Source organism: Theobroma umbraticum, unplaced genomic scaffold (assembly GCF_002168275.2).
Source record: "Theobroma umbraticum cultivar Fairchild unplaced genomic scaffold, ASM216827v3 scaffold_67.0, whole genome shotgun sequence".
NCBI lineage: Eukaryota > Viridiplantae > Streptophyta > Magnoliopsida > Malvales > Malvaceae > Theobroma > Theobroma umbraticum.
Genome location: NW_018397262.1, coordinates 30,627 through 55,377, shown reverse-complemented (window position 1 = coordinate 55,377; position 24,751 = coordinate 30,627). Strand labels below are relative to the sequence as shown.

The following is a 24,751-nucleotide window of genomic DNA, read 5'->3' as shown; positions in this document are numbered from 1 at the left end:
CAAACAAATAAGACAGAGCATGGGCAGTCTTATACATTACCTGTTGTGGAAAATCCCCATTCTCCATTTGGGAATTTATCAAACATCTAGCTCCTCTGTGCAGTGGTGTTGGATCTCTCTCAGCCTGCTCAAATAATTTTAACAAAAACAATGTAACCTTCAAAATATGTCCAAACATGTGTTGCTCCAACAAAGCTGCAACCATTATATATGGCCCCATCTCACCATTCAGACAATATTGCACTACAAATTTTTATGTTTTACCTGCCCAGCAGCCATTAAAGCCAACATAGCCCAGCCAGTATTTACCACATGTGGCCTGTTGCCCTCAATATTTGAGTAAACCTGTACAGAAGAGCATTTGAAAATTATTAACAGTATATTCAACCATAATGAGTCCAACATGTGTCCAAAGCTTTCAAAGAAAATGATTGATGTTGCTGTCAGCTGTTACGTAGGATGGAAGATGATCAATGGCTCAAGATGCTGATGGTCAGACCACAACCGGAAGGGAAAAGGAAAAGCCTTTTAAGCATTCTTGTTTTTTATTCCACGAATGATCATATGGCACAAGAACCCAGAGTAGTTCCTAAAAGAAGCTCACCAGCCACAATCTAGATTTTAAAACAAAATACAAAACCAATCTTCCTGAATTTGATTTAAGTTCAGTCAAAACAACTTCAAGATTATAAAGTTCAGATGTCATATATACGCTTGAGTAGAAATTAAGAACTGTTACATGGTAAGTCAATAAACCCAACCTTGTTTTGACATGACAGATAACTTTCTCCCCAGCCACCTGAGGGAAGCTCTTTGGATAGCAGAAAATCGCAGGCTTTGCGAATGCTAGAACAGTTATTGAAGTTGTTTCCAGCAGCCACCAATCCTTTCACTCCAAACCACGTACCATAGGTGAAGCAAACTCCCCATGAGCCATACCTAGTTACATAGGATAAATAAATCAAATTGAGTTCAAAGCTGGGGAAAAAGATAGAGCTGAAACACCGGAATAGCTTAAGTTACAGACTAACACCAAAAGCATCCTATCAACATTGGTTTTAGAGGAAGGTAGGGCCAAACCATGAGCCATCTGAAGCTTGTATACTTTCAATGAACTTGGCTGCCTTCTGGATACATTGGTCTATTTCCTCTTGGCGATGCCCAGGATAAGAATAATTAAAAGATGTCAAAGCTTGAATTGCAGCTGAGGTACATTCCACATAACTGAATAGCCATTGTAATAGATATTAAAGTAAATATTTCAAGCAAACTAAAAGAGAAAAGGAAAAGCATGGAAAGGTATTAAACTCAAATACTGGTATCTTACGGATAGTCTATAACAATATCACCAAATGTTTCTGCAGGGTTGATCAGCTGTTAATGAAAAAATACGGTAAGCGAAAAACGAACACATACTTGTTGCAAGCGTACGCTAAAAGCAGGCATTGCAAGTAAAAATAAAACCTTCATTTATCAATGGATAATCTTTCTGATTTCTTCCAAATTTACATAGTTGATTCAAGATACTAATCCATGTTCATAATTTCAGATAAACAAGCTATCTACTTCTAGGCTATAAATCACAATCTGCAGGCCAATTCACTTAACATTTCATGGCCCAAAGGTGAGAAAAATGAAACTAACTCATCACGCCATAAGATATAAAATCCTAGACTGCATTCTCTGCAGTTGATCACACCAAAAATTTTCTGATTTATATATAGATTTCGTATCAAAGGCAGCGCAATTACACTTCTGCTGCATGTTGCTTTTTAGAACTTTCTCCTGGTTTTCCAAATTAAGAAGGGCTGTTCAAAGAGGCCACAGAAACTGCAAATTTAGCCACCCAAAATGCATGAACAAGGAGGTGATTCACTCCTTACAGACAATTGCACTAATGGGAGTTTGTGGAGAGAAAAAGGATCTTATCCAAAATTAAAATCAACATTAAGACACATGAAATGATAGCCAAACTCAAGTAATAAGCAACTAGAAACATGAATGAGGGAGCAATAACATTTGATAAAACATTGAAAATTAAAGCTTTCAATGCGTTTAATACTTCAATTTTAAAACCACTAAATGGAAAATTTTCAATGAAAAACTGTTCAAATCTTAAGTAGCTAAAAGCTACTTAATGCATTAAGTCAATTTTATTAAGGGAAAAATTGTTATTTAATTACATTAATCTTATATTATTTCCTTTTAACCATTTATTCTTTATTTTTTAACTATTATTAATGCAAAATAGTTAAAAAATCATATTACTCTTTTACAAAAAGATTCAATAAAAAATTTGCTCAACATTTAATTTTCGGTAGAACACCAAACCATTTTTATATAATAAATTCAGTACTTAAATTTTTCTGAACTAAAATTTATGTGCTTAACTTTTCAGTGTTCCATTTTTTCAATTTACTAAACAGTATCATAATATATTAACTCTTGCATTCTCAGTGATTGTTTACTTTGATAACCATGACATAATTCCAGACAGTTTTTTGGCTCCATAGCTAGTGCTTTGTGTTATCATTAGCTTGTGCCTAGACAAAAGACCTAATATCTTGTTTTTCAAAGTAAAGAAACAAAACTCCATAAAACAGGAAAAAAGGAAACAGAAATAATTTAATCGGTTCCAGGAGATATCCCTTCCAATCATGAATGATAAATGTAATGCTAATTATTGTGCAAGAAAGGAGATTATTCAAGATTGATGTTACACAGAGATAAAACGAAGTAAAAATATTGTTAAAAAATAGTGGCATAAACAGTAATAAGGGATACCTCCAACCAACTGTATGATCTAGTAAGCTCATATGTTGCAAAGCCACCTTCTGCATTCTGCAAAATAATGGACATGAAATCTAATCAAAATGTCAAGAGCCTCAAGCTCATGAATAACACGAATCCCAAGATATAACTAGGTGATGAAGGACAAATGGGAAGTTGGGGGGGCTTATCATGGTTAAACTTATAAATATGGTTATTTACGAATTTGCTATCTATTGAGGACTAGGGTTAAATGGTTGATAAAATTAACAGTCGCTTTTTCTCTTTGGGCTCAATATAGTTGCAGTATCCAAAATTTAAAGATATCAAACTGTTAAGCAACACAGCCTGTATAAATTAATACTACTTTCAATAGAAAGACACCTTCAATGAGAATTAAGCATGACACATCGCCTAAAAGTTAGATATTCTTTGAGGAACTGGTTAAGCGCTCAATTTTTGTAGAGAACTAAATTCTACAATGACAACAATGGCTATGCTCTAAAAATTGAATGTTGAATAGATTTTTTACAAAATACTTATGCAAAAGAGACGGATGATTTTATAAGGATTTTACATTTAATAAGAGTTAAAAAAGAAAGAAATTTCATTTAGTGCATCAAGTAGGTTTTTTAAATGCTTAACATTTTCAATTGAAACTATTCTATTAAATAGTCTTCAAAATGAGTAACCAAATGCATTGAATATAATAAATCATTCAACACCTTAATGATAATGTTGTGCATGCATGTGTCTATAGATGGTTACATAGGTTGATTAATTGTAACCAGAAAATGAGTTACCTGAAGTGAAAGAATAACATTTACAGCATCATATAACCACTTTGCTTCTACTGGTTCTCCAACAATTTCTGAGGGTATTTTTGATAATAAAAGAGCAGCCTGGAGGCAGGGAAAAAGTTAAGAAGGAAATATAAGAAGGAAAGTTCTCTGAATTCAGCATTATTTACTTTTAGTCCCTCTGCTGTGCAATCTGAAATGGGCCATCCATGATCTGCAGTTGAAAAGGGCCAAGCACCTTTGGAAATGTGACGGTACCAAAAATTAAGATCACCTGGGCAATCTTCTCGAACCTTCAAAAAATAATGAAGAAGCAGATAATGATGAATTATAGGGAGTTACAATATCGAGAAGTTCAAAATTGCTCCCAAATAAATAAACTCCAACATATTTCTGATACATAAACCACCTGTGAGTTCCTAATATACGTGTTTGCCTTCCTCAAAGTTGGGCCATATTCCTCAGTGAGGTTGGTTGAAATAATTGCTTGAACTGCAAACGCAGTGTCCCATAGTTGACTTCCATTGTAACCCTGCAACAAATTCATTACGCCTAACAAATGGTCATTAAGATCTTGCAATGCAGTTCAAAAGGTTAAAACGCAACACATAGTCACAATTATAGCGCATATATTCTCACAGAAGTAATTAATAAGGCAGCAATTATAGCTTTCATCAGTTATTAACAGTGAAAGATTAGCACTAGCACATATAGCTTTTTAGTAATACTGTTTCATCGGTTACAAATCCCTTAATAGCTCAAATCTGGTAAAGTTTTTCTCTTCTGATGAATCGTCAAGGAAATTATCAAATAAATAAAGGATGGCACAGTATACTTGCCTGCATTTTCATGCCATCTTCAGCAAGCCATAGATAATCATAAATCCTTGGAAGATGCAATTTGAAAGCCTCTGAATTGGGGTCTTCCACCCAACAGCAAAGCATGTTTAAGACCTATTATCACCAAAATAGATAGCAGAATGGAAAAATAAATAACTAGATAAGGAAGTAACTAGAAATTAGATAAGCATTGCGTAAGTGCACTCAGTAAAGACAAATCACACTGCATACATTACAATAAATATAAGAGTTAAAGAAAAATAAAAGAATACAAACTGCACAATAATCTGAAAGGCCAGGACGCATTGGAGAAAATAAAAAGCTGTGTAAGAACTAAACCAAATGAAGTTTAAAACCTACATAACTATTTATGATCCATAAGAATTGCTGTCATTTTTTTATTTCATTTTATGAGTTTATTTTTCTATGCACACCTTGTTTACAGGCCCAATGCAGATGTAACGAGTATTCTCATCTTCATAGTGTATGTGTTCTATTGCAGCTTGGAGAGCCTTTTCTCTCAACTTCTTTCCAGGCCAATGCATTAGGATAGGTTCAACAACCTTGTCTAGTGATGCCCAAAGAATATCCTGCACCATTGGGTGAGGGTAGTACAAATCTTCCTGCAAAAGAAAGCAATATATTCTTAATATTAAAGCCAAATTTAGTAGTGCATCAAGAGTGAAATGTTCAACAATCTAAAGGGAAAACTATTGAAAAAATCTATGGTCTTTATGGTACTTGTTAAAGTGTCATCCCCCATCAGCTAAGTTCAAAATTTGTGGCCTTATATTTTGGTTAGGTCACCCACCTAGTGCCAATTGGGTCTAGATTGAGCATTTAACATAGCCTCAAAGCTCAAGCTAGGTTTTGCTCCAGTTATTATTTGTTATGCTTTTGTTGTACTTGTCTATGTGCTAGGACCATTTAATTTAGGTGCTAGTACTAGCCTACACACCAAGCAGAGTGTTAAGTGCAATATTTTAATAACTGGACCAGGATTAATCTGGTGGAGGTCTAAGTCCCGTTTCAAATAGTCCAACTGATTGAAGTGGCCAATTTAATAAAAAGTCCTTTTTTTAAAAAAAAATTAGTAATAAATATATTCTAAATATGGTGAAAGGAGAAAAGACATTTGACTAAATGTGTAGAGCTTTAATTAAAAATCAAGATGATGAGGGCTTCAATTAGGCCACTTACAACACAAATTTAAAAATTTAAATCAGTAGTTTTTTTTTTAAAAAAAAGAGACTCAACCAGATCAAGATTGATTCAAAAGCCAATCAAATCGATTCGATCACGAAGTTGACTTGACCCAGGCAGCCAGATAGGCCACAGGTTCTCAATCTAACTGGCATAGTCTAGTTTTTACATCATTGGTTACCAGTGTCATCCCAAATTGATTAAGTTAGAGTTCATGATAGCCTTAGATTCAAGGTCTACCCTTCCACCTATTATCAATTTGTTTAAAATTAGATACTTAACAATTCTAATTAATCTTTGGTTTTATCAAAGCAAATTGAGAAGATAAACTCAAGCTTTGTTTGGCAAGAGAGTAATATGGGAAAATTGGAAAATGGGAGAGGGGAAAACAAGAAGAAAAAAGTTTGTTCTCATGCATAGTTGGTAGGAGATAAAAGTAAGAGGAAAAGAAATAGTGAATGTCATCTTTTATCCTACTAACATAAATCAACCTCCCAAATTGAAAAGATTAAGGAGAGAAAATTGGAGATATGTGATTTAGCTGTTGTTTTCCACCTTTTCTAAGATTTTTTTCTTTTATCTCCGTTAATAAAGGATTTAGCTACAAAATAATGAGATTTTCAATGTTCTTTCCTCTCACTTTCCAATAACCAACAAGCAATAGGAGATAAGAATATTTTTCTTTCCATCTTTCCCATCAAACCCAATAGTGGAAAGGGGAAAAAAATAGTTTTCATTCCTTTCACTTTTCACTTTTCTCCTTTCTCAACTCTCCATCCTTCCACTTTTCCATTCCTATTATTAAGCAAAGCGAAGTTCCAAATTAGGTCACCTCTGATGCTAAAACTATTCACTTGAATCTAAGATGCTAGTTATGATTTTTTTTTCAGTACTATTTTTGTACGAAATTGATTGCAGTACCATGGTATCACAATGAAAGTTTTCTTTCCCACATTAATAGCCAAGTCATATATGAAATTCCTCAAATCATTTTATTGGAGCCCATGAGCTATCTACTAGCAGGTATATTAGTTAATATGCTCTGCAGCTTGGGTAGATTCAAACAAGCTAACACCATTCTATGACAATCTCAGGCACCAAGAACCTAAAACCTTCTTTATCCATCTTAGAAACACTGACTCAAGTGATTTTAAAAATTAAAATAATATGGACTTATAAAAAAGGATAAATGTTACGAGAAATGGCAAAATGGGAAATGGACAAAGATTGAGTAGTGAGAGTAAGGCCATGTAAGGCGACTATCTACATGTTTGAGATAAAGCATTTATAGCACTAAAGTATCAATTTCACCAACCTTTGCACATAGATTTCGCGCTTCATTCCAATCTATTTCATGGTACGGGATAGTAAAAAGCTCCTTCCTCAAAGACAAAACTGTGGGTGTGATTGGGCCAACAAACCTCTTTCCATATAAATAAGACATCGGCAAATACACCATCCGGCAGTGACACCACATCCTTCCTGCAATCAAGGAAAAAAAAAATTATTCTTTTTGTACTTTCAGGATGGAACTGCATAAGAATACACATTCCACAAATTTCCAGATGGAAATTACCAATCATGTTCACTCCCAAAAATTTCAGCCGAAAAGTAAGCACCAAAGGTGCTTTCTTGTGTAATTAGTCTAAACATTGCATCACAAAATTCTTTCATAAGAAAGTAGGTTAAAATATAAAAGCAACAAGCTTTAGAATAAGTGCATGCCTAAGCCTACCCAGCAATATCTACCTCAAAACACATTGAAATTTAAAATAGAAGAACAAATAAAGGGGCAAGAACCTGGATGGAACGGAAGCGTATATGGAAGAAGCCATATCTCAGGGGGCAAAGGATTATTGCCAGACCATTCAAAGACTCCAAGCACCTGTTGCCACCAATAATGCAACTATAGTCAAATAGATATTGAAGTGAATAGCAAACACTGTAACCAACATGAGAAAGGTTAAGTTCTAAACTGAAAGCCACATTTTTCCCCACGATGTTATTTGAGTAGCACCACCATGACTCAAAATCCAATCTCTTCCTCTCTCCATTGCCCCCTGCCCATCATTAGCTCCTTCACCAAGCAACCTTAAAGTAACATAACTCAAGACAGTACCAAACATCGTGCTTGGGCCCTCAATGTGTAAGCCCCAGCCACCATCTTCGTTCTGCAAATGCATATATATATCACCACCATATTGTACAAACTTCAAAGCCAGTATGCAAGAATGATATAGAAGCAAACCCTAACTAGAAACTTGAAAAGCTTTATTAAATTAGCTAAAACAGCCAACATAAAAGATATTTTCATTGCCTGATGATTATAGAGATAACGGCACATCTCCTTCTTATGCTCTTCTGATAAGACTGCATTCAGTGCTCCAGTGATAGACAGAGTAATTACCTGATGCATCACATGAACAAAAAATATATATGAAGGCTAAATAATTATTTTTTAAAAAAATTATTAATTTTTTACAAGATTTCTCAGTCACCAGAGTACTCCTGATTCCCCCAAGAGAGCCCCAAAATTTGAAAAGGTCAAATGGAATACTTTCAGCCACCCATGTCACGCACAAGATTAGTCAAACTGATGTGACAGGAATAACTTCCTATAAAATATCAGCACTTACCAAGCCAGGCATAAGAAACATCGGACCTCCATAATCACCTGGCCAGTGCCCACCATGGGCCTGGAGGGATGAATGAAAATTTATAGCTCTTCGTAATGTATTAGTGACCATCCCTTCAGTAATATTTTCTGCTTCCTCAACTTTAACTTGAGGTAAAACCACTGGAACTGGGTTCTCCTTGGCAAACTGTATTACGGGAGAAAAGGAGATCAGATAATTAAATCAATAACTAAATAACTGTATTCATAATTTATAAATCACAGTTGAAATAACAATCCCAAATTACACTTCAGAATCAGGAGATCTATGAAAAGTTTCCATCTTAAAACTGAAAACAAAAGACACAAGTGATATTTAAAATGCTTGTATTACAAAGCATTTCATTTTCCTAGAAGCTCGTCGATCCTAAATAATAAGGTCAGTGACATCCCACATCAAAGGCATTAAAATTGCAGTAACAGTAACTCATGCACCATTCATCAAGAAAAGTGTTAACAAAAGCTCCCATCATCTCTATAATCTGAGGCAAAGCTGAGTACAAATTGCTCAATAAAATATATTTTTTCAGGAAGATAAAAAATATTACTAAACATCAAAGGATTGCACACAACACATTCACATGCTGACAATAATCTCTGAAACATTCCTCGAGTGTCAGAGAACTCAACTACAAGCATGTTAAATTATGCATGAATTCACTTTTCTGTAACAAGCCGTCCATGCACTTCCCTGCTCCCAGAGGCTTGGAATACTCATTGCTACTAATAGCAAATTTTAAATTCAAAACTATTTGAGATCCAATTGAGGAGACATGAAGTCAGTCCTCAAAAGCTGTTTTTGCACTACTCGTAGTTTATCAAGATTTCCCATGTCTAACAATACCAAGCAAATAAACCAAGTTATCACTCAAAAGTAAAACTTAAAAGAAGATAGGGGATTAATGAACTATTCTCAACTGATGAGTGTCAACCACACATGAAAATGATTTTGTATTTAATCTGATTAAACAACAGTTTCCAAAACACAGGAATAATCATTTATTGTTCAACTTCAGGGTTGCTCTTTAAGGTCTAATCTCTTCATCAACTCTCAAGTGGTCTTAGATACTATTTGGCCATTGCATCCGTACGGACTCAATACACTCTTGTGCACAGAATCAGATTGTGGTACTAGACAACAAATTGATTTTCACTTAAAAGGAGAAACTAATTGATTTTAACTTTAACTAGTAGCAATTAGCCCAATGGTTACTACCTCAAGCAAAGTGAAAGGGTGCCTTAAAGACAGGTTGGATTCTGAGGCCAAAAATTTTTCATGGATAAAGAGACTCATTAGAAGAATGTTGAGAAAGGATAGTGGTAGGTAGAATAATCAACTTTAGTAATTAAAAAAAAGAAGGTGCATGTGCTTTTTAATTCAATTTAATTACCCCGGTGCCAGTTATACTAGGTCAAAGGTCAAAAGTAACTAGAAAGGTAGTCTTTACTCTTCACGCTAATGACTACACCCATTAAACTTAACCAAATGTGAAGCTTGAAAGGCAAACTAATAATTGCTGTACCAAGAAAATCACCAGATTTATAAAGGAAACAAACATTAAATATTTAAATGACCATAACAAATTCATCTTTTATTGAGAATTCATCCATGGAACAGTTAATTAAACCATTTTACATATTCAATCTAATTGGTATGCGGATTATAAATTAGAGTGTCTTGAAGCCACTTTGAATGAACTATGCACCAATTTGAAGACCTCCGAGTTGATTATGGTTTTCTCATATCAAAGATATCTATTTTGCAATTTAAAATTTGTTGGCCATCATTTTTCGGTACGTGAAGATTGACACCGTTTCTTTCATATATTTAAAGTGATTGAGATCAATCCATCAAAGAACGGTTGAACAAACTATTGGTGAGCAAAATAAAAAATTAAAAGGTTAATTACACTTTCAGTACCCGAACTAATGTGAAACTGTCTACTTAGTATTTGTAGTTTGAAAATTTGTAATTAAGTATTCAAATTTTACTTCCATTAAATAGTTTGCACCTTTAACTAACACTAACAAATGGGTGACGTGATAAAAAATAACCAATAAGAATGCACGACATGTTCAAAAATGCCACATTATTTCATTTTTTATCTTTTTGGAATTGTTAAATTTTTAAAATTAAAAATCAAAAAAATCAAAAATAGAAAACAAAAATTGAGAGAGAAAAATAGGGGAGAAAGGGGAAAGATAGTAAAGGAGAGAGGAGAAAGGGGGAGGGAGAGGATCAACGAACGCCAATTAGCCAATTTGAGGCAGATCAGCGCCATCTACCTCAAGCCGGTCCTCCAATTCCTCCCTTGCCCCCTCCTTTCTCTCTTTCGTCCCTTTCTCTACTTTCCCCTCTCTACTTGATTCCCCTATGTTAGCTTTAAAATGATTATTGTCTTGATTATGACAAAATGATCCTTATTTGTTTGAGTATTATTTGAGTATTATTATTCGAATAAATCTTGACAAGTTTTTGAAATGATTTAACTTATATATATTTATTCTTACATAATTACAAGCTTGATTCTTAAAGTTATTGAATTATATCTATAAACTTGTATGATTTAGTTGTATGAGTTTATCATCCCTCTAAAATTTATCCTTGAGATATTAAAATTGCAAGTTTAGTTTACAAGTGGTGGAGTTTATATTAAAGCATTCAAAGATCATCAATCTACACTACACCAAGCTTGCTTCAAGGCAAGAAATTCATTCTATTCTCAACATTTGTTCACAAGGAAGATATAGCCAAAGTTACATGCTAACATGTCAAGGAATTTTGAAGAAACAAAACTCCAATCGATCCTAGAGCAAGGTAAGTCATGGCCGAATGAGCAAGAGCAAACGAGAAAACTTGAAGAACACAAAGCCATAGTCGACTCTGACACACCCATAGTCGACCCTAAGGCAGAGAGCTTGTGGAAATGAAGTTCTTCAAAGCCATAGTTGACCCTAGCATCCATATATTCAACTTGGAGGAATCTGATGTGCGAAAAAAAGGATTTTTCAAAGCCATACTCGACTCTAACAAAGCTATAGTCAACTCTCGAAGCTCTGATGTTAAAATATAAGTTTTTTGGAAGTGGATCGATTAAAGAACTTCTATTCTCGACTGTAGATGACCGTTAGACACAAAATTCAAAAAGGAAAACGACTAGTTTCTTGCCTTAATCACCTCCAACGGCTCCAAGACTTTTCCAATTGTAAAAAAGACCATTTGAAAGCATTTCAAAGTGAGGAAGAAGAAAGAAAAAGGGCCAAACTCTTGAAGATCATGGTCTTGAAAAGCAAAAGGAGAAAACCAAGCAAACCAAGCCTACTTGAGCTAAACCTTCCTTGTGCTTGCAATCCGATCTTTATATCCAATCTTTTTGCTCATTATTAGGCATTCTTCCCCCCATTGCAAGCCTACTTGAACTAAACCTTCCTTGCGCTTACACTTCAAGCTTGATATCCAATCTTCTTGTTCATTATTAGGCATTCTTCCTCTATTGTACCAAATTAACAAAATCAACCTCTTAGAGACACTCTTACTATTCCTTGTATAGGTTCTAACTCATTCTTAAAAAGTTAGTGTGGGTTTGTGATTGAGCTCGTTAAAAAAACCATAGATTGTACTTGTTCCCGATAAAGGGCACTTGTAAGGTTGTGGTTGATCCCGTTAAAAACCATAGGTTGTGCTTGCTCCCATTGAAAGGCATTTGTAAGGTTTGTAGTTGCTTCCAGGAAAAACCATTGTAAGGGTTTAATGCTTGATCCCGTTAAAAAGCATGTTTCCTTGAGTGGATTTAAAACTCCTTAGTTTGCTAAAAGAGAAGACGTAGGCATTTAAAAAAGCCGAACCTCTATAAATTTCTTGTATCTATAATTTTTATTTTTGTCTTGAATTCCCGCACTTGATTTCAAAAAAACCCACTCCATAAATTGCTGATGACTTAATTTATACTCTTCACATTTTGGTTTGCTTCTTCGTTGAAAACCTTTTTGCTATCATTACTTATTCACTTCTAGTTGAAAAGATTTCTTAAAACATATTTCTTAAGATTATTCTTGTTACATTTGAAAATATTTTAAGCTTTCAAAAGTGATCATTTTGCTATGTTTAATTGAGTAGACTTGACTAAAATTTGCATATTCATCATAGTCTTCTTTGAAATTCTTCTTATGAGCTTTCAAAACAAGTTTCTGATCTAAGATCGACTATCAAGCGTTCATAGTCGACTACACATTTGTTTAAATAGTTTTTGAAAAGGTTACTAAGGAGAAACACAACCATAGTCAACTAGAGCTTCTCCATAGTCAACTATAGCTATTTACATAGTCAACTAAAGCTTCTCCATAGTCAACTATAGCTATTTACTTCAAGAACTCCAAAAGTTTTAAAATCCAATTTACCACCCCCCTCCCCCGGATGTTCATGTTACTTGATTCATTGAGCTAGCATTCCTAGCACTCTCTCTCTTTGTTTTTTTTTTATTTTAATTTTTTCAGTTTTTTCCTAGCTTTTTATTTTTTATGAAATTTTGTGTTTTTTATGGTTTTTGTGTTCCATTTTTATTTTTAATTTTTTTCAGTTTTTTTCAAGCTTTTTAATTTTTTTGAAATTTTGTGTTTTTTATGTTTTTCATGTTCCATTTTTATTTTTAATTTTTAAAAAATTAAATTTACTTTTTTAATTTTTAATTTTTAATCTTTTTTTCTTTTTTAATTTTCCAAAATTTGTTATTTTCTTTTCAAAAATAAAATTTTAATAAAAAAGATTTTTTTATTTTTTGATTTTTTCTTTTTCCATTTTCCAACAGTTTTTTATTTTTAAATTGAAAAATAAGAATTTTTACAAAAAAAGGTTAAATGATGTGGCATCTTTAGACACAGGTGCATGCCTATTATTAGTTTTCGCCATCTCATCTGCTTGTTTTACACCAATAGTCAAAGGCACAAACTGGTTAACGAAAATAAAGTTTGAGTACTTAATTGTAAATTTTTAAACTTCAGCACCAAATTGATAACTTCACTACAGTGTGGGTACTAAATGTGTAATAAACCTAAATTAAACCTTTTTATTTTATGATTGATAGGACATAACAAAAATCAATAAATTTAGAAACCAAGTACAGGAAATTTTAATTAGTAAAAAAATGTAAAAGCCATTACTTTATGTTAATATGTTTAGGTAGGGTGAATATCTAAGCCATTTGCTAGAACGATGTGAAAAATACTGCTGAAAAGTGTAACTATTACCCAAAAAGGACATAACACATATTACTTTCAAGTGAAAAATGGTGTTATTGGTAGTGACACATGAATTTTACCCAATTAAAAAGTAAATAACTAATTAAAAGAATAGGAAAAGATTACAAGAAGCAAGAAAAAGATGTCATTGTGAAATGAAAAAAGAAAAGAGAAACCTCTTTCCTAATAACAAGAAGAATTTCTTCAATGCTTATGAATGTTGCAAGCCATAGAAAAGAATATCACAAAGAAACAATGCCCTTACTAGTTAGGCAGCATTTCAAGCTGAAATTGCAATATCAATGAGAGCAAAGGAAAAGGAGGGGAATAGAAATGAATGAAGAGAAAATTTCATCACAAAACATGGAAAATGAAGAAATCCTTCATATTTAATTTTATTGCACCGGTTTTTCCTGAAAATGGAGTAAATTGATGGCCCTGAAGGAAGTATATGGCCTTGTTTTGTCAATGTTTTATTCTACCTATCCAAATAAGACTTCAGCTATTAGAACTAGTGGTGAACTGGTCACGTATTGAAAATTATGGAGCAGGGTGCAACAGCCTCCATAGGTATTTCGAAAGTATGCCCAAGAGGAAATTTTCACACACCCAAAGATGAGAAGCTTAGTTGGGAGCTTGCATAGTCTATATTAGTTACTTTTAAGTCTTCAATTTATGTTTCTTTAAAGGAAAGTTGTAGGGTTGTATTTTATTTTTTCTATTTTCTTAGGTTTTATGTGCTGAGGGTATCTTTGTAATTTTTTTGTTTTCTGGAAATTGCATTAGGATATTAGTTTGGGTTTTCCTTACTCTAGCAGAATTTGTTTGGAGTTAATTTGGTTAGGTTTCTAGTTAAAGTTTGGAGTAGTTTTAATGAGATTAGGAATGCTAGGAGTCTATATGGATACGAATGTACTCCTTCTGTGGGAGATATAAAATTATTATGAAAGAAGTCCCAGCACTATTGCTTTTGTTGTTGTGTGATGCAATCAATCTTAAGTGCAATTCCTAAGGAACCAAAGTTTTGACGCCTAACGATTTCTTTTTTTCTTGTCTTTTTCTCAGTTCAATTTTCTCTAATTTCTATCAAGAATATGAATCAAAAGATTGCCATACCCTAGTCCTCCATATCCCACATCGGAAAATCGAGAGGCTAATCTAATTGTCTTCTTTAAAAGAGAGGGGAAAAAAGTTGCCCCCAATAGCTGCCCTACAAGACTAGCATGCCATGCTTTCTACCGTTGACTTCGATGTAATAGATGCTTAAATACCCATCTACTCAAGTGGCATCAATTGAGTAGTGTGACATGGATTTGGTTGACTAGCTGAAAATGCCTTAACCACTAATCCTTGTCTTTTCTACATGCGTTTGGCTTCCAAAAAAAAACAAGCAACCAATTCTTTTTGAAAAAATCATGAACAAAACTTATACTAATATATTTAATTATTTGCTATGGTCTAACCCATTGCAAGCATTCTGTTTTCAAGATCAAGAAACAAGAAATGCATATGGCAAAAACTAAAACCTATTTTGACAAGTCGCAGTAGCTTTAATGGCGTTTGCCTAACACATTAATATCCTTTTGGAATTAACGACACGACACGGGGTGATGGAAATGAAAGAAAAAAGAACAAAGGGATAGGGAGAGGGGAAGGGAACCTGCAGGCGCATGAGTAGATCTGAGCTGTGCTTCTTCCGGAATCGATTGTCAGTGAAATTGCTGCGAGCCTCGTCAATCTCCATTATCTCTTCGGGAGATCCGAGGTCGGGATCGAACTCCCAAATCTGTCTGCCGACGTGATTGTTCACTGTCCTCAGCCATGGACTGCCTCCCTCCGCGATTTTCAGCCTCCACATTTTAATCGAATGCCTCTAATTTGAATTTCCTTCGCTACCCAAAATGCTTGCGAAATGAGGAAGAGAAAAGGTAAAGTTTTGCGTCGAATGATAGAGGAAGAAAGAAGAAGTGCATGCAATTTGCAAGGGAAAGCAACACAAGTAGCATGTGAGGAGCAGATTTAGGTTTCATACTATTCTAATAAGAAACCATAAAAATCCAAAAATTAAACTAAGAAATTGTGAGACAGAGAGAGAGATGTCGGCTCGTTGCGTAGGCTCATCACAACCGCATTAGCGCGAGTCTCTTTCAAGCTTTCCACTTTTGACAAATTACACTGAATTAATTTTACAAACCTAATTTTGATTGTTGATACGGTTGCACATGTTCATCAAGGGCGGACTGGGTGCTCCTACGCCATTGGATTCTATGAATATTTGTCGCCTTTTGGAATATTTTACAAACCATTGCTCCTACCCGAGCAACTTGTCCTGGGTCGGATCCTGGCCTGCTTATGGCTTGCCCTCTGTTCTGTACCAGTAACATTTTCGCTGTTAAGGATAGTCATTTTTAATTAGTTAACATATGATATTTTTATTTAAAGAATAAAATTTAAATTTTTTTTCAATTATAAAAAAAATAATCGTTTTAATATCTTATGCATCTTTGTCTCGAGCACTCTAAACATCCAATAAAAAATAAGTAAAATATAAAAATAAAAAAAAAATTTCTACAAATCTTTTTTAATTGCCATTTATCTTACTAATTTGTAGAAATTAGTATCAATGAACTATATTATGGTTAAAGTAGAGCAAACGATTATTTTGATTAATTTGGTTATGATTTTAGATATTTAAAAATAATCGAAATTGAATCAAATTTTACAAATAATTAAATTAACCATAATCGAATTAATTCGATTAATTCGGTTCAATTTTCGAAAGCAAAACTTGAGAATATTATTTTTTTTATTTGTATATATTTATCTATGTTGCATTGTTTTATAAATCAATACTATAAAGTTATTAAAAATGATGATAAACAATTAGAATAAATAAGATATATACCCATACAAATAATAAATAATTAAAAAATATAAATAAAAACAACAACAAATAGTTTATGATTTATTTTTCATACGAAAATCCTATTACACCCTTATTCAAGTTCGATTAGTAATTTTTTAACCAAAATCGAACCAAATTAGCTTTAGTACCTAAACTACCCTAATCGAATTACTTGAAAAACTAAACTAACCGGATCGAAAAAAATCGAATTCACTTCTGTTCAGTTGAATTTTTTGATTTGGTTTGCATTTGCTCACTCCCTAATTATTATGATACTTGAAAAAATCTTTAAATTATTTTAAAAAATTCAATAAATGAGATACATGCTCATACAAACAACAAATAATTACAAAATCTAGATAAAAACAATAACAAATAGTTGATGATTTATTTCTCATACTCCATTATACCTTTTGTACACATAAATTTCCAGTCGAAATTTCTTAACTTGAAAATTATGAGACAAAGACAAATATTTGATGATGTGAGTGATAATCTCTGAAAATTTCTTTAATTAATTTTTTCACTTCTTTTTCAAGAGTCATGAACTTTGACTTAGTCTTGATCACGAACTTGCTTGATCTTCATTTTAAGGGTTTTTACGACTTAATTTTGATCATGAACACTTGATCTTTGCGTCAAGAGTTTTTACGACTTGATCTTAATCACGAACACTTGATATCTTCGCTTCAAGGGTCTTCACGACTTAATCTCAATTATGAACACTTTATCTTGATCACAAACTTTGTTATCGCTTAATCACGAACTTCGTTGCCGCTTGATCTTCACTTTAGAAATCTTCTACTCTTTTTTATCTTTGAAATGCTCTCAATCTTTGAATGCCTCCCAATCTTTAAATGTTTCCGAATGAATGAAAATGGCTTGGAGAAGCCCCTATTTATAATGCAAGATGGGAGACTTTGATGAGAATGTAATCTCTTTGAATTATCTCTAAATTATTTTAATTTATTTAGAGATAAATTATGATGACTCATTAAAAGTCTTTTGATTGGCTGGACTTTGAGTCCTTCAATTTTGATTGGCTGAAGTTAGGTGTTCTCTCTAAATTATCTTAATTTATTTTGAGATAAATTAATCTTTAAATTAATATAATTATTAGAAATAAATTAAATGAACAATAATTAAATTTTGATTAGCCAAAAATATAAATATTATCTCTAAATTATCTTGATTTATTTAGAGATAAATTGGATGACCAATAACTAAATTTTGATTGGTCAAAAATATGAATATTATCTCTAAATTATCTTGATTTATTTAGAGACAAATTGGATGATCAATAGCTAAATTTTGATTGGTCACAAATATGAATATTATCTTTAAATTACCTTAATTTATTTAGAGACAAATTGGATGACCAATAGCTAATTTTTAGTTGGTCCAATTTAAATATTATCTTCAAATTATCTCAAAGGATAAATATATACCAATAGGTGAATTAGTTTAACGATATGTCTCTAAAATAATTCAACCAATAAATTAACTATTTTATAATTAATTACATGATTATGACATCATTAAATCCACGTCACGGCATGTAATTGGCTCATAATTTTTCTCCTTCTACAAATGCCCCCTCAAGACTTATTCACACATGATTTTGAATGTGGCAAGTGTACAAGTCTTAAAATTTAAAAAAAAATTCTAGGATTTCTTAGAATCTTAATGTGCCTTGGTATACTTGCAATCCAAATTAAATTTGAATTATGCTTACTCATAAGTAAGGGAATTATGATTTTGGAAAATGTATATTGCAATAAAACTATCTGAAGAAGTATGTTGCAATAATACTATAATTTTGAAAGAAGTATATTGCAATTGGTATTGCACTCCTTAATCAACTAGAACTCTTTCTTTTCACTCTATAAAAAGAGAGTTTTCTTGTCAATTTTCTACACGTCAAAATATTAGAGATTGCTTCTACTTGCGCATCGACGAATTAAAGATCTCAACGCCAAGTAAAAAATTCCTACTTCTAGGAGGGAAAAGCATTTTCATTTCTTTCTAATTCATATGGTAAATCGATTGCAAAATTTTTTTTCTTGGCTTTTTAATTCTTGCCACGCTAAATTATGTTAGCTATGATTTATCTGCCACATTTCCATGCTTGAAATCATGCAAGCCACCTTGCAAGCTCATAATTGAATCAAGAAAACCATGGATATCACCATGCTTTAACATGCCACGTTAAGTCATCATATTGCCACCTTACATTACAAGCTTTAAATTAAGTCAACTTCTATTATTTCTTGCCACGTTACAATTGCCATGCAAATTCCCATTGTATCTTGCAATCTTGAAAGCTTATAATCAAGCTAAGAAAAGTATGCATATCACCATGCTTTTTAAGATGCCATACCTAGTCAACTTATATCACAATCACAAATTGTTGTGCTAAAGATCCACATTGCCATGATGGTTTTTTTTTATTGCTACAAATTTTTTTTTTGTAAATTGTTATTTTAGACTAATAATTTAATATTCTTTTGACAATTAATCTCAAAGTTATCAGCTTATAATCAAAGTAAGTTTAAATTGAAGTAAGAGAAATTGGAAGCAACTTAAAGTGGTGCTCTTTATAATAGCACGCAATTTGTTATCCTTGAAGAGTACCTTTTATAATAGCACTTATAGATCCTTAGAGGATGCTCTTTAAAATAGCATATAATTTATTATTCTTAAAAGGTGCTTTTTATAATAGCATTTGTTGATCCTCACTTGTTGGTCCTTGGGAGGTGTTCTTTATACTAGCACACAATTTATTATCCTTATAGAGTGCTCTTTATAATATCACTTGTTGATTCTTGGGAGTTGCTCTTTATAATAACACACAATTTAGAATCACCATAGTATACTTCAAGGACTACAAAAATCAACTTGTCATTCTTTCAGAAAAAGATGAAGATATGAAAAAAGGATTGTTTCTTCTCATGGCGAGACCTATAGTAGTTCATTTTTTAGCATCTCAACCATTTAATGCTCCTACAACTTTGGAGGAATGGACTTCTAAGCTAATCAAGATCTCACAATCTTCTTCAATAACTCAATGTCTCCAATCTTATCTTTATGACAAAACTTTGAATCAAGAGGAATTTATCACATTGGTAAGCCGTATAATTTCTAGTGAGGTTTATTACGGCAGTTCTTTCATGATCAATGGAGAATTTAAGTATATCCTCAAATATTGGGAGTGGACTGAAAAGATGTTTTTTCGATAAGAGAAGCTTTTACGTGATTGTAAATGGGGTTCTTGTGATGAGAAGAGGAAGCGTTGTAAACAAGTAAGGGATGCATCGGAGGTGACGGAGAGGAAGATTGGAGCAGTTTCTGAAGTACTAAATGTCGTGGCAGGTGGAAGAGAATAAAAAAAGAATAAAAAAATAATAAGTGTTTTCAGTGAGAATAGGCTAAGAAGAAAAGCTATGAGTTAGAGTCCAGTAGTTCTGAAAAAGTCCCCTTTTTGAGTTGTGAAGGTTCTATATATATAGTGTCAAAAATAACAATTATAAAAAGAGGTTTTAATACATGTAATGAATGATATCATTAAGAAGAGTTTTAATGTTAGATAACCGTTACTGAGAGTTAATATTAAATAAGGTTAAAAACTTATTATGTGATCATTGAAATAATTATATTTAATAAGACTTGTTGTTAAGTAGGAGCTAATAAAGAAAAGTTGTACGTGAACAGGTACAAGAAAGGAAGCTGTACATGAACAGGTACAAGAGAAAAGGTTGTATATGAACAAGTATAAGAGAACAAGGAAAAAGCAAAAAATACTTGTACTTCAGGAAAAAGTTAAGAGAGACCTCTTAACTACCTCCATATCTGAGCCACCAAGCCAAACTCTCCAGAACATCCCAATATGAAAGTAACCCACGAACCCTACCACCTATTTCAGATTACTTTCACTGTCATTTGTGTGAAATTGTTATTTTATACAAAATAGTTGTTCTACTTGTATTAATTATTCACATGGAGTAATGCTCCACCTATTCTAGTTATTTTGCGTAAAGTAGTGCTTCACTTATAATGGTTGTAATGCTCCACTTATTCTAGTTGTTCTGCTAAAGTAGTGTTTCATTTATAATGGTTGTAATGCTCCACTTATTCTAGTTGATATAATGTTACGCAATAAAATGATTTTTTAGAGAATAAGTATAAACCAAAATCAACTATCTACAGTGATATGAAGATGGCCAGTATTATTTACGCATCTCTATGTACTTATGATCGTAATAAAGATGTCATTCGAGCATTTGGTGAGAGTTGGTGTCCAACCATGAACACCCTTCATACTGCTTTTGGAGAGACTTTCTTATCATTATGGGACTAGCACAAATTGGGTGGTCTTCCTATTCATGGTTGGTTTTATGATGAAGTCATTCCTTCTACTAAAGAATAAGTTGGTGTTGGTGCTAATGGGAGAAGATTTATTCCCAAAAGTTGTGAATACTTATTTGCTGCCTTTCATTATTTGCACAAAAGAAATGATGATCAAGGTAAAGTCTCTGTTGATGATTGGATCAACTTTTGGTTTCAAGGTAAATTTAGCTAACAAAAACCTTCAGCTCATAAAGCCAAGAAGTCAACTGATCCTAAGGCCATGCACAACCCTACTAGAATTATCAAGAAACATGAAACTTAAGCCTTGACTGGAGCTAAGGCATGCAACGAACTTGGTGTTAAAGAAAATTATGAGGCTAATATGTATTTGGCTACTTTCTTTTCTTGTTGGCTCTGTGTATTTGTTTTTCCAAGCCTAAAATTTATTATTTGACCCGAGACATTTAAGATCACTAGCCTCATAGCTACTAGCTCTAAGGGTATTAATCTTGCCATTCCAGTACTTTCCCAGATCTATTGAGGGCTTAATCAAATTGTCCTTTCTACTTAAGCTAGTTATTCGAATGCATGTTTTCCTATTCATTATGTTTATGGGTGGCTAGATCATTATTTTGAAACTCACTTTTCAACTCCACAAGATGTAATTAGACCCATGATGGTGAAATTCTCTAGAGAAGGTTAAGCCAAATATTTTAGTGAACTAGAAGCGTGTAACTTGATTCATACAAAATTAGTATGGGATGCGAATTTATATTCTAAAAATCGAGCTGAGATTATCATCGACACTAGACCACTTGATCTTTGGTGACATGATTATTTAGTTAGCATTCATTCGAGCTACTTGCTTGTTCGATGCCACAACATTATTGTTATAGAGCCATATAGTCCTCATCGATTTGGAAGACAATTTGGCTTTTGTCAAGATGTTCCTGAAAATCTTAAGATTGATATTCGCTCTGGCTCAGTGGATGACTTATTAAAATTTTGACAAACTTGCACACTTTCTAATACTCAGTCAAGATTAATTTCTCTAACTCGTCCCTAAAATATTAATGATCATGCCACCGCGAGATATATGGAATGGTGGTCCCAAGTTCATAATCCTTACCTTGAACATAATGTTGAAGTTTTAATCTCTATTTCCTATTAAGCTCCATCTAAACGCTCAAGACAACAAAAGGAAAAGCCTTTTAAAATAGAACAATGCAAGAATAAGATACTTGTTACAACAAATCTCTCTAGTAGAGGCCAATGCAAGGAACTTTCAAAAGCGCAAAGCCTTTAATTGCTTCCACTTACAGATGCTGAACAAGGAAATCTTGAAAAAAATTTTGCTCACTATAAATGGGGTTCTTGTGATAAGAAGAGGAAGCATTGTAAACAAGTAAGGGATGTACCAGAAGTGACGAAGAGGAAGATTGGAGCAGTTCCTGAAGCATTAAATGTCGTGGCAGGGGAAAAGAATAAGAAAAGACTAAGTGTTCTGATTAAGAATAGGCTAAGGAGAAAAGCTTTGAGTCAGAGTCCAGTAGTTTTAAAAAAGTTTTCCTTTTTGAATTGTAAAAGCTCTATATATATAGTGTCGAAAATAACAATTACAAGAAAAAGCTTTAATACACGTCATGAATAATATCATTAAGGAGAGTTTTAATGTTAGGTAACCGTTATTGAGAGTTAATATTGAGTAACGGTTAAAAACTTATTATGCGACCATTGAAGTAATTATATTTAATAAGACTTGTTCTCGAGTAGGAGCTAATAAAGAAAATCTATGCGTGAACAGATACAAGAGAAAAAGCTATACATGAACAGGTACAAGAGAAAAGACTGTATGTGAACAAGTATAAAAGAACAAGGAAAACGAGAAAAACACTTATACTTCAGGAAAAGGTTAAAAGAGACCTCTTAACTATCTCCATATTTGAGCCACCAAGCTAAACTTTTTGGAACATCCCAATACGAAAGTAATCCATGAAACCTGTCACCTATTCCGAATTACTTTCACTGTCATCTGTGTGAAATTATTATTTTGTACAAAATAGTTATTCTACTTGTATTATTTGTTCTACAAGGAGTAATGCTCCACTTATTCTAATTGTTCTGCGTGAAGTAGTGCTTTACTTATAATGGTTGTTCTCATTATTTTTTATATAATATTACGCAATAAAATTATTTTTTAAAGAATAAGTATTAACCAAATCGACTATTTACATTTTGCCCCCTGCATAAGAATTCATTGTTAAAATTAATTCTTATGTATTAATTTAAAATGTAAAAGTTGTATTTTGTAGTGTAACATATTGTACTGTATCACTTTGAGTAGTAATGCCTTGGGCAGTACCACCTTAAACAGTAATACCCTAGTTGGTAATGCTTTAGGTAGTAACATGTTATCGTCTTATGTAAGATATAATGCCAATATTTTTTTTTGTAATATTTGATTTATTACGTAATAATATTTTTCTATATAAATAAGATTTTTAAGATACAAATAATAGAAGAAAAGTCAATCTTTTTCATAAAAACTCTGATTCTATGTGGCTTATAAATATCAAGCTACTATAAACAATTTTCTTTATTCATATTCAAAGCAAAACAAAATAAAATTCAGAGCAAAGTTGGTTCTTTTGAGAAAAATTCAGCAAGTAAGTTTTTCTTCTTCTTGTAATTTCTTGTTTGATTTTTTAAAAAAAATGAATTTCTCTTACTTGTCGCCCTCTGCATTAAATTTTTTTAATTAAAATACGAGAAAAAAAATTTTATGCGTGAGATGATTTTTTTATATATATACGTTTAAACAAATAAATAAATTATTTGATTATAGAAGAAAATCACAAGAAAAATATTTATGTTTGAAAGGAAAACTAACTTGATAAGAAAGAGAAGAAAGAAAAAAAAATCTTACTTAATACAGGGATTTGTTTCAATCCTTTTATATCCATAAATTATAGTTTACAGCTAAAACCTAAAAGTAAAGTGTCAACTGTTGAGATTTTTATTTATTTATATTTTTAATTGACTGTTTCTCTTGAAGTTTAGTTTAATATTTCTATTTGTTCTTAAAATTCTAGACTTGGAGTCACTAGCTTTTGTTTAAAAAAAAAAATTAGTGAAACATTAGAATAAAAAAAGTAAATAAAGGCTGAAGTAAAAGCAGCAAACAAAGGTTGACTAACTTGTTAATGTTTTTTTTAATTTGTTGGTAGCAAAAGCTACAAGTTGCAGTTTTTGGTTTTTAATACAAAGAAGAGAGCTTTTTACTTTAGAACAATTTGTTGGCAGCAAAAGCTGCAAGTTGTGGTTTTTTTTTTTTTTAAATTGAGCCTCTTTTCTTGTTTTTTAGTGAATTTGAGTGAAGCTCACGACATGTGCCCCAAGCTTTTTTGAGTGAAGCTCACTGCACATGCCGCGAGCCTTTTTAAGTGAAGCTCGCGGCATGTGCTGCTAGCTTTTTTAGGTGATACTGGCGGCATGTGCCCTTTAAAGACCGAACAAACCGCTTCACCATAAGATCACCATAAGTGCTAGCGTTGTTATAAGTTTCTACGAAGTATGCAACATGTTAATGAGGATTTCCTTTACCATCAAATTTTTGGAACTTTGACGACTAATAGTTTGGTGGCATCCTAATGCGATCAATCCTTTGAGAATACGGCTTGGCATAAGTGTATGAGGGCTGAGAGACATTTTCCACCTGTTCTTTAATGGCTACCTTGATGAATTCTTTCAATTGGTTGGTGGTGACCATTTCATTAGATTTTTATTGTAGATTATTTTCCACTTCTGTAATGGAATTCTTCTCATTATCTTAGCGTTGATTTTGGCCAAGATCTATTGGTGCCTTTCCAATAAGGCTATTGATTTTTGCCATCATTAAGACAATTTGTTCATCTTTTTATCTGATGCTTATTATTAGAGATGCCACAGCCATTGCAAGAAGTGCAACTTGTTCTTCTAG

The 24,751-nt window shown here is 32.7% G+C and overlaps 1 protein-coding gene across 1 annotated transcript in view; it reads right to left on the bottom strand.

Annotated features, from left to right (window-relative positions):
* LOC110420007 (cycloartenol synthase 2) overlaps nucleotides 1-15,720 on the bottom strand; it is a 16,127-nt gene extending 407 nt beyond the window's left edge. The window contains exons 1-17 of the mRNA XM_021433151.2: nucleotides 15,181-15,720; nucleotides 8,248-8,433; nucleotides 7,929-8,018; nucleotides 7,588-7,782; nucleotides 7,412-7,496; nucleotides 6,927-7,093; nucleotides 4,843-5,031; nucleotides 4,409-4,522; nucleotides 3,979-4,101; nucleotides 3,740-3,862; nucleotides 3,573-3,671; nucleotides 2,785-2,841; nucleotides 1,328-1,374; nucleotides 1,081-1,224; nucleotides 762-939; nucleotides 265-345; nucleotides 41-124 (exon numbers count right to left, since the gene is read on the bottom strand). Of these exons, the coding sequence (XP_021288826.1) occupies nucleotides 41-124; nucleotides 265-345; nucleotides 762-939; nucleotides 1,081-1,224; nucleotides 1,328-1,374; nucleotides 2,785-2,841; nucleotides 3,573-3,671; nucleotides 3,740-3,862; nucleotides 3,979-4,101; nucleotides 4,409-4,522; nucleotides 4,843-5,031; nucleotides 6,927-7,093; nucleotides 7,412-7,496; nucleotides 7,588-7,782; nucleotides 7,929-8,018; nucleotides 8,248-8,433; nucleotides 15,181-15,378 (2,160 nt within the window). The 5' untranslated portion in view covers nucleotides 15,379-15,720. The remainder of the gene's footprint in view (nucleotides 1-40; nucleotides 125-264; nucleotides 346-761; nucleotides 940-1,080; nucleotides 1,225-1,327; nucleotides 1,375-2,784; nucleotides 2,842-3,572; nucleotides 3,672-3,739; nucleotides 3,863-3,978; nucleotides 4,102-4,408; nucleotides 4,523-4,842; nucleotides 5,032-6,926; nucleotides 7,094-7,411; nucleotides 7,497-7,587; nucleotides 7,783-7,928; nucleotides 8,019-8,247; nucleotides 8,434-15,180) is intronic.
* Between the last annotated feature and the right edge of the window lie 9,031 nt (nucleotides 15,721-24,751).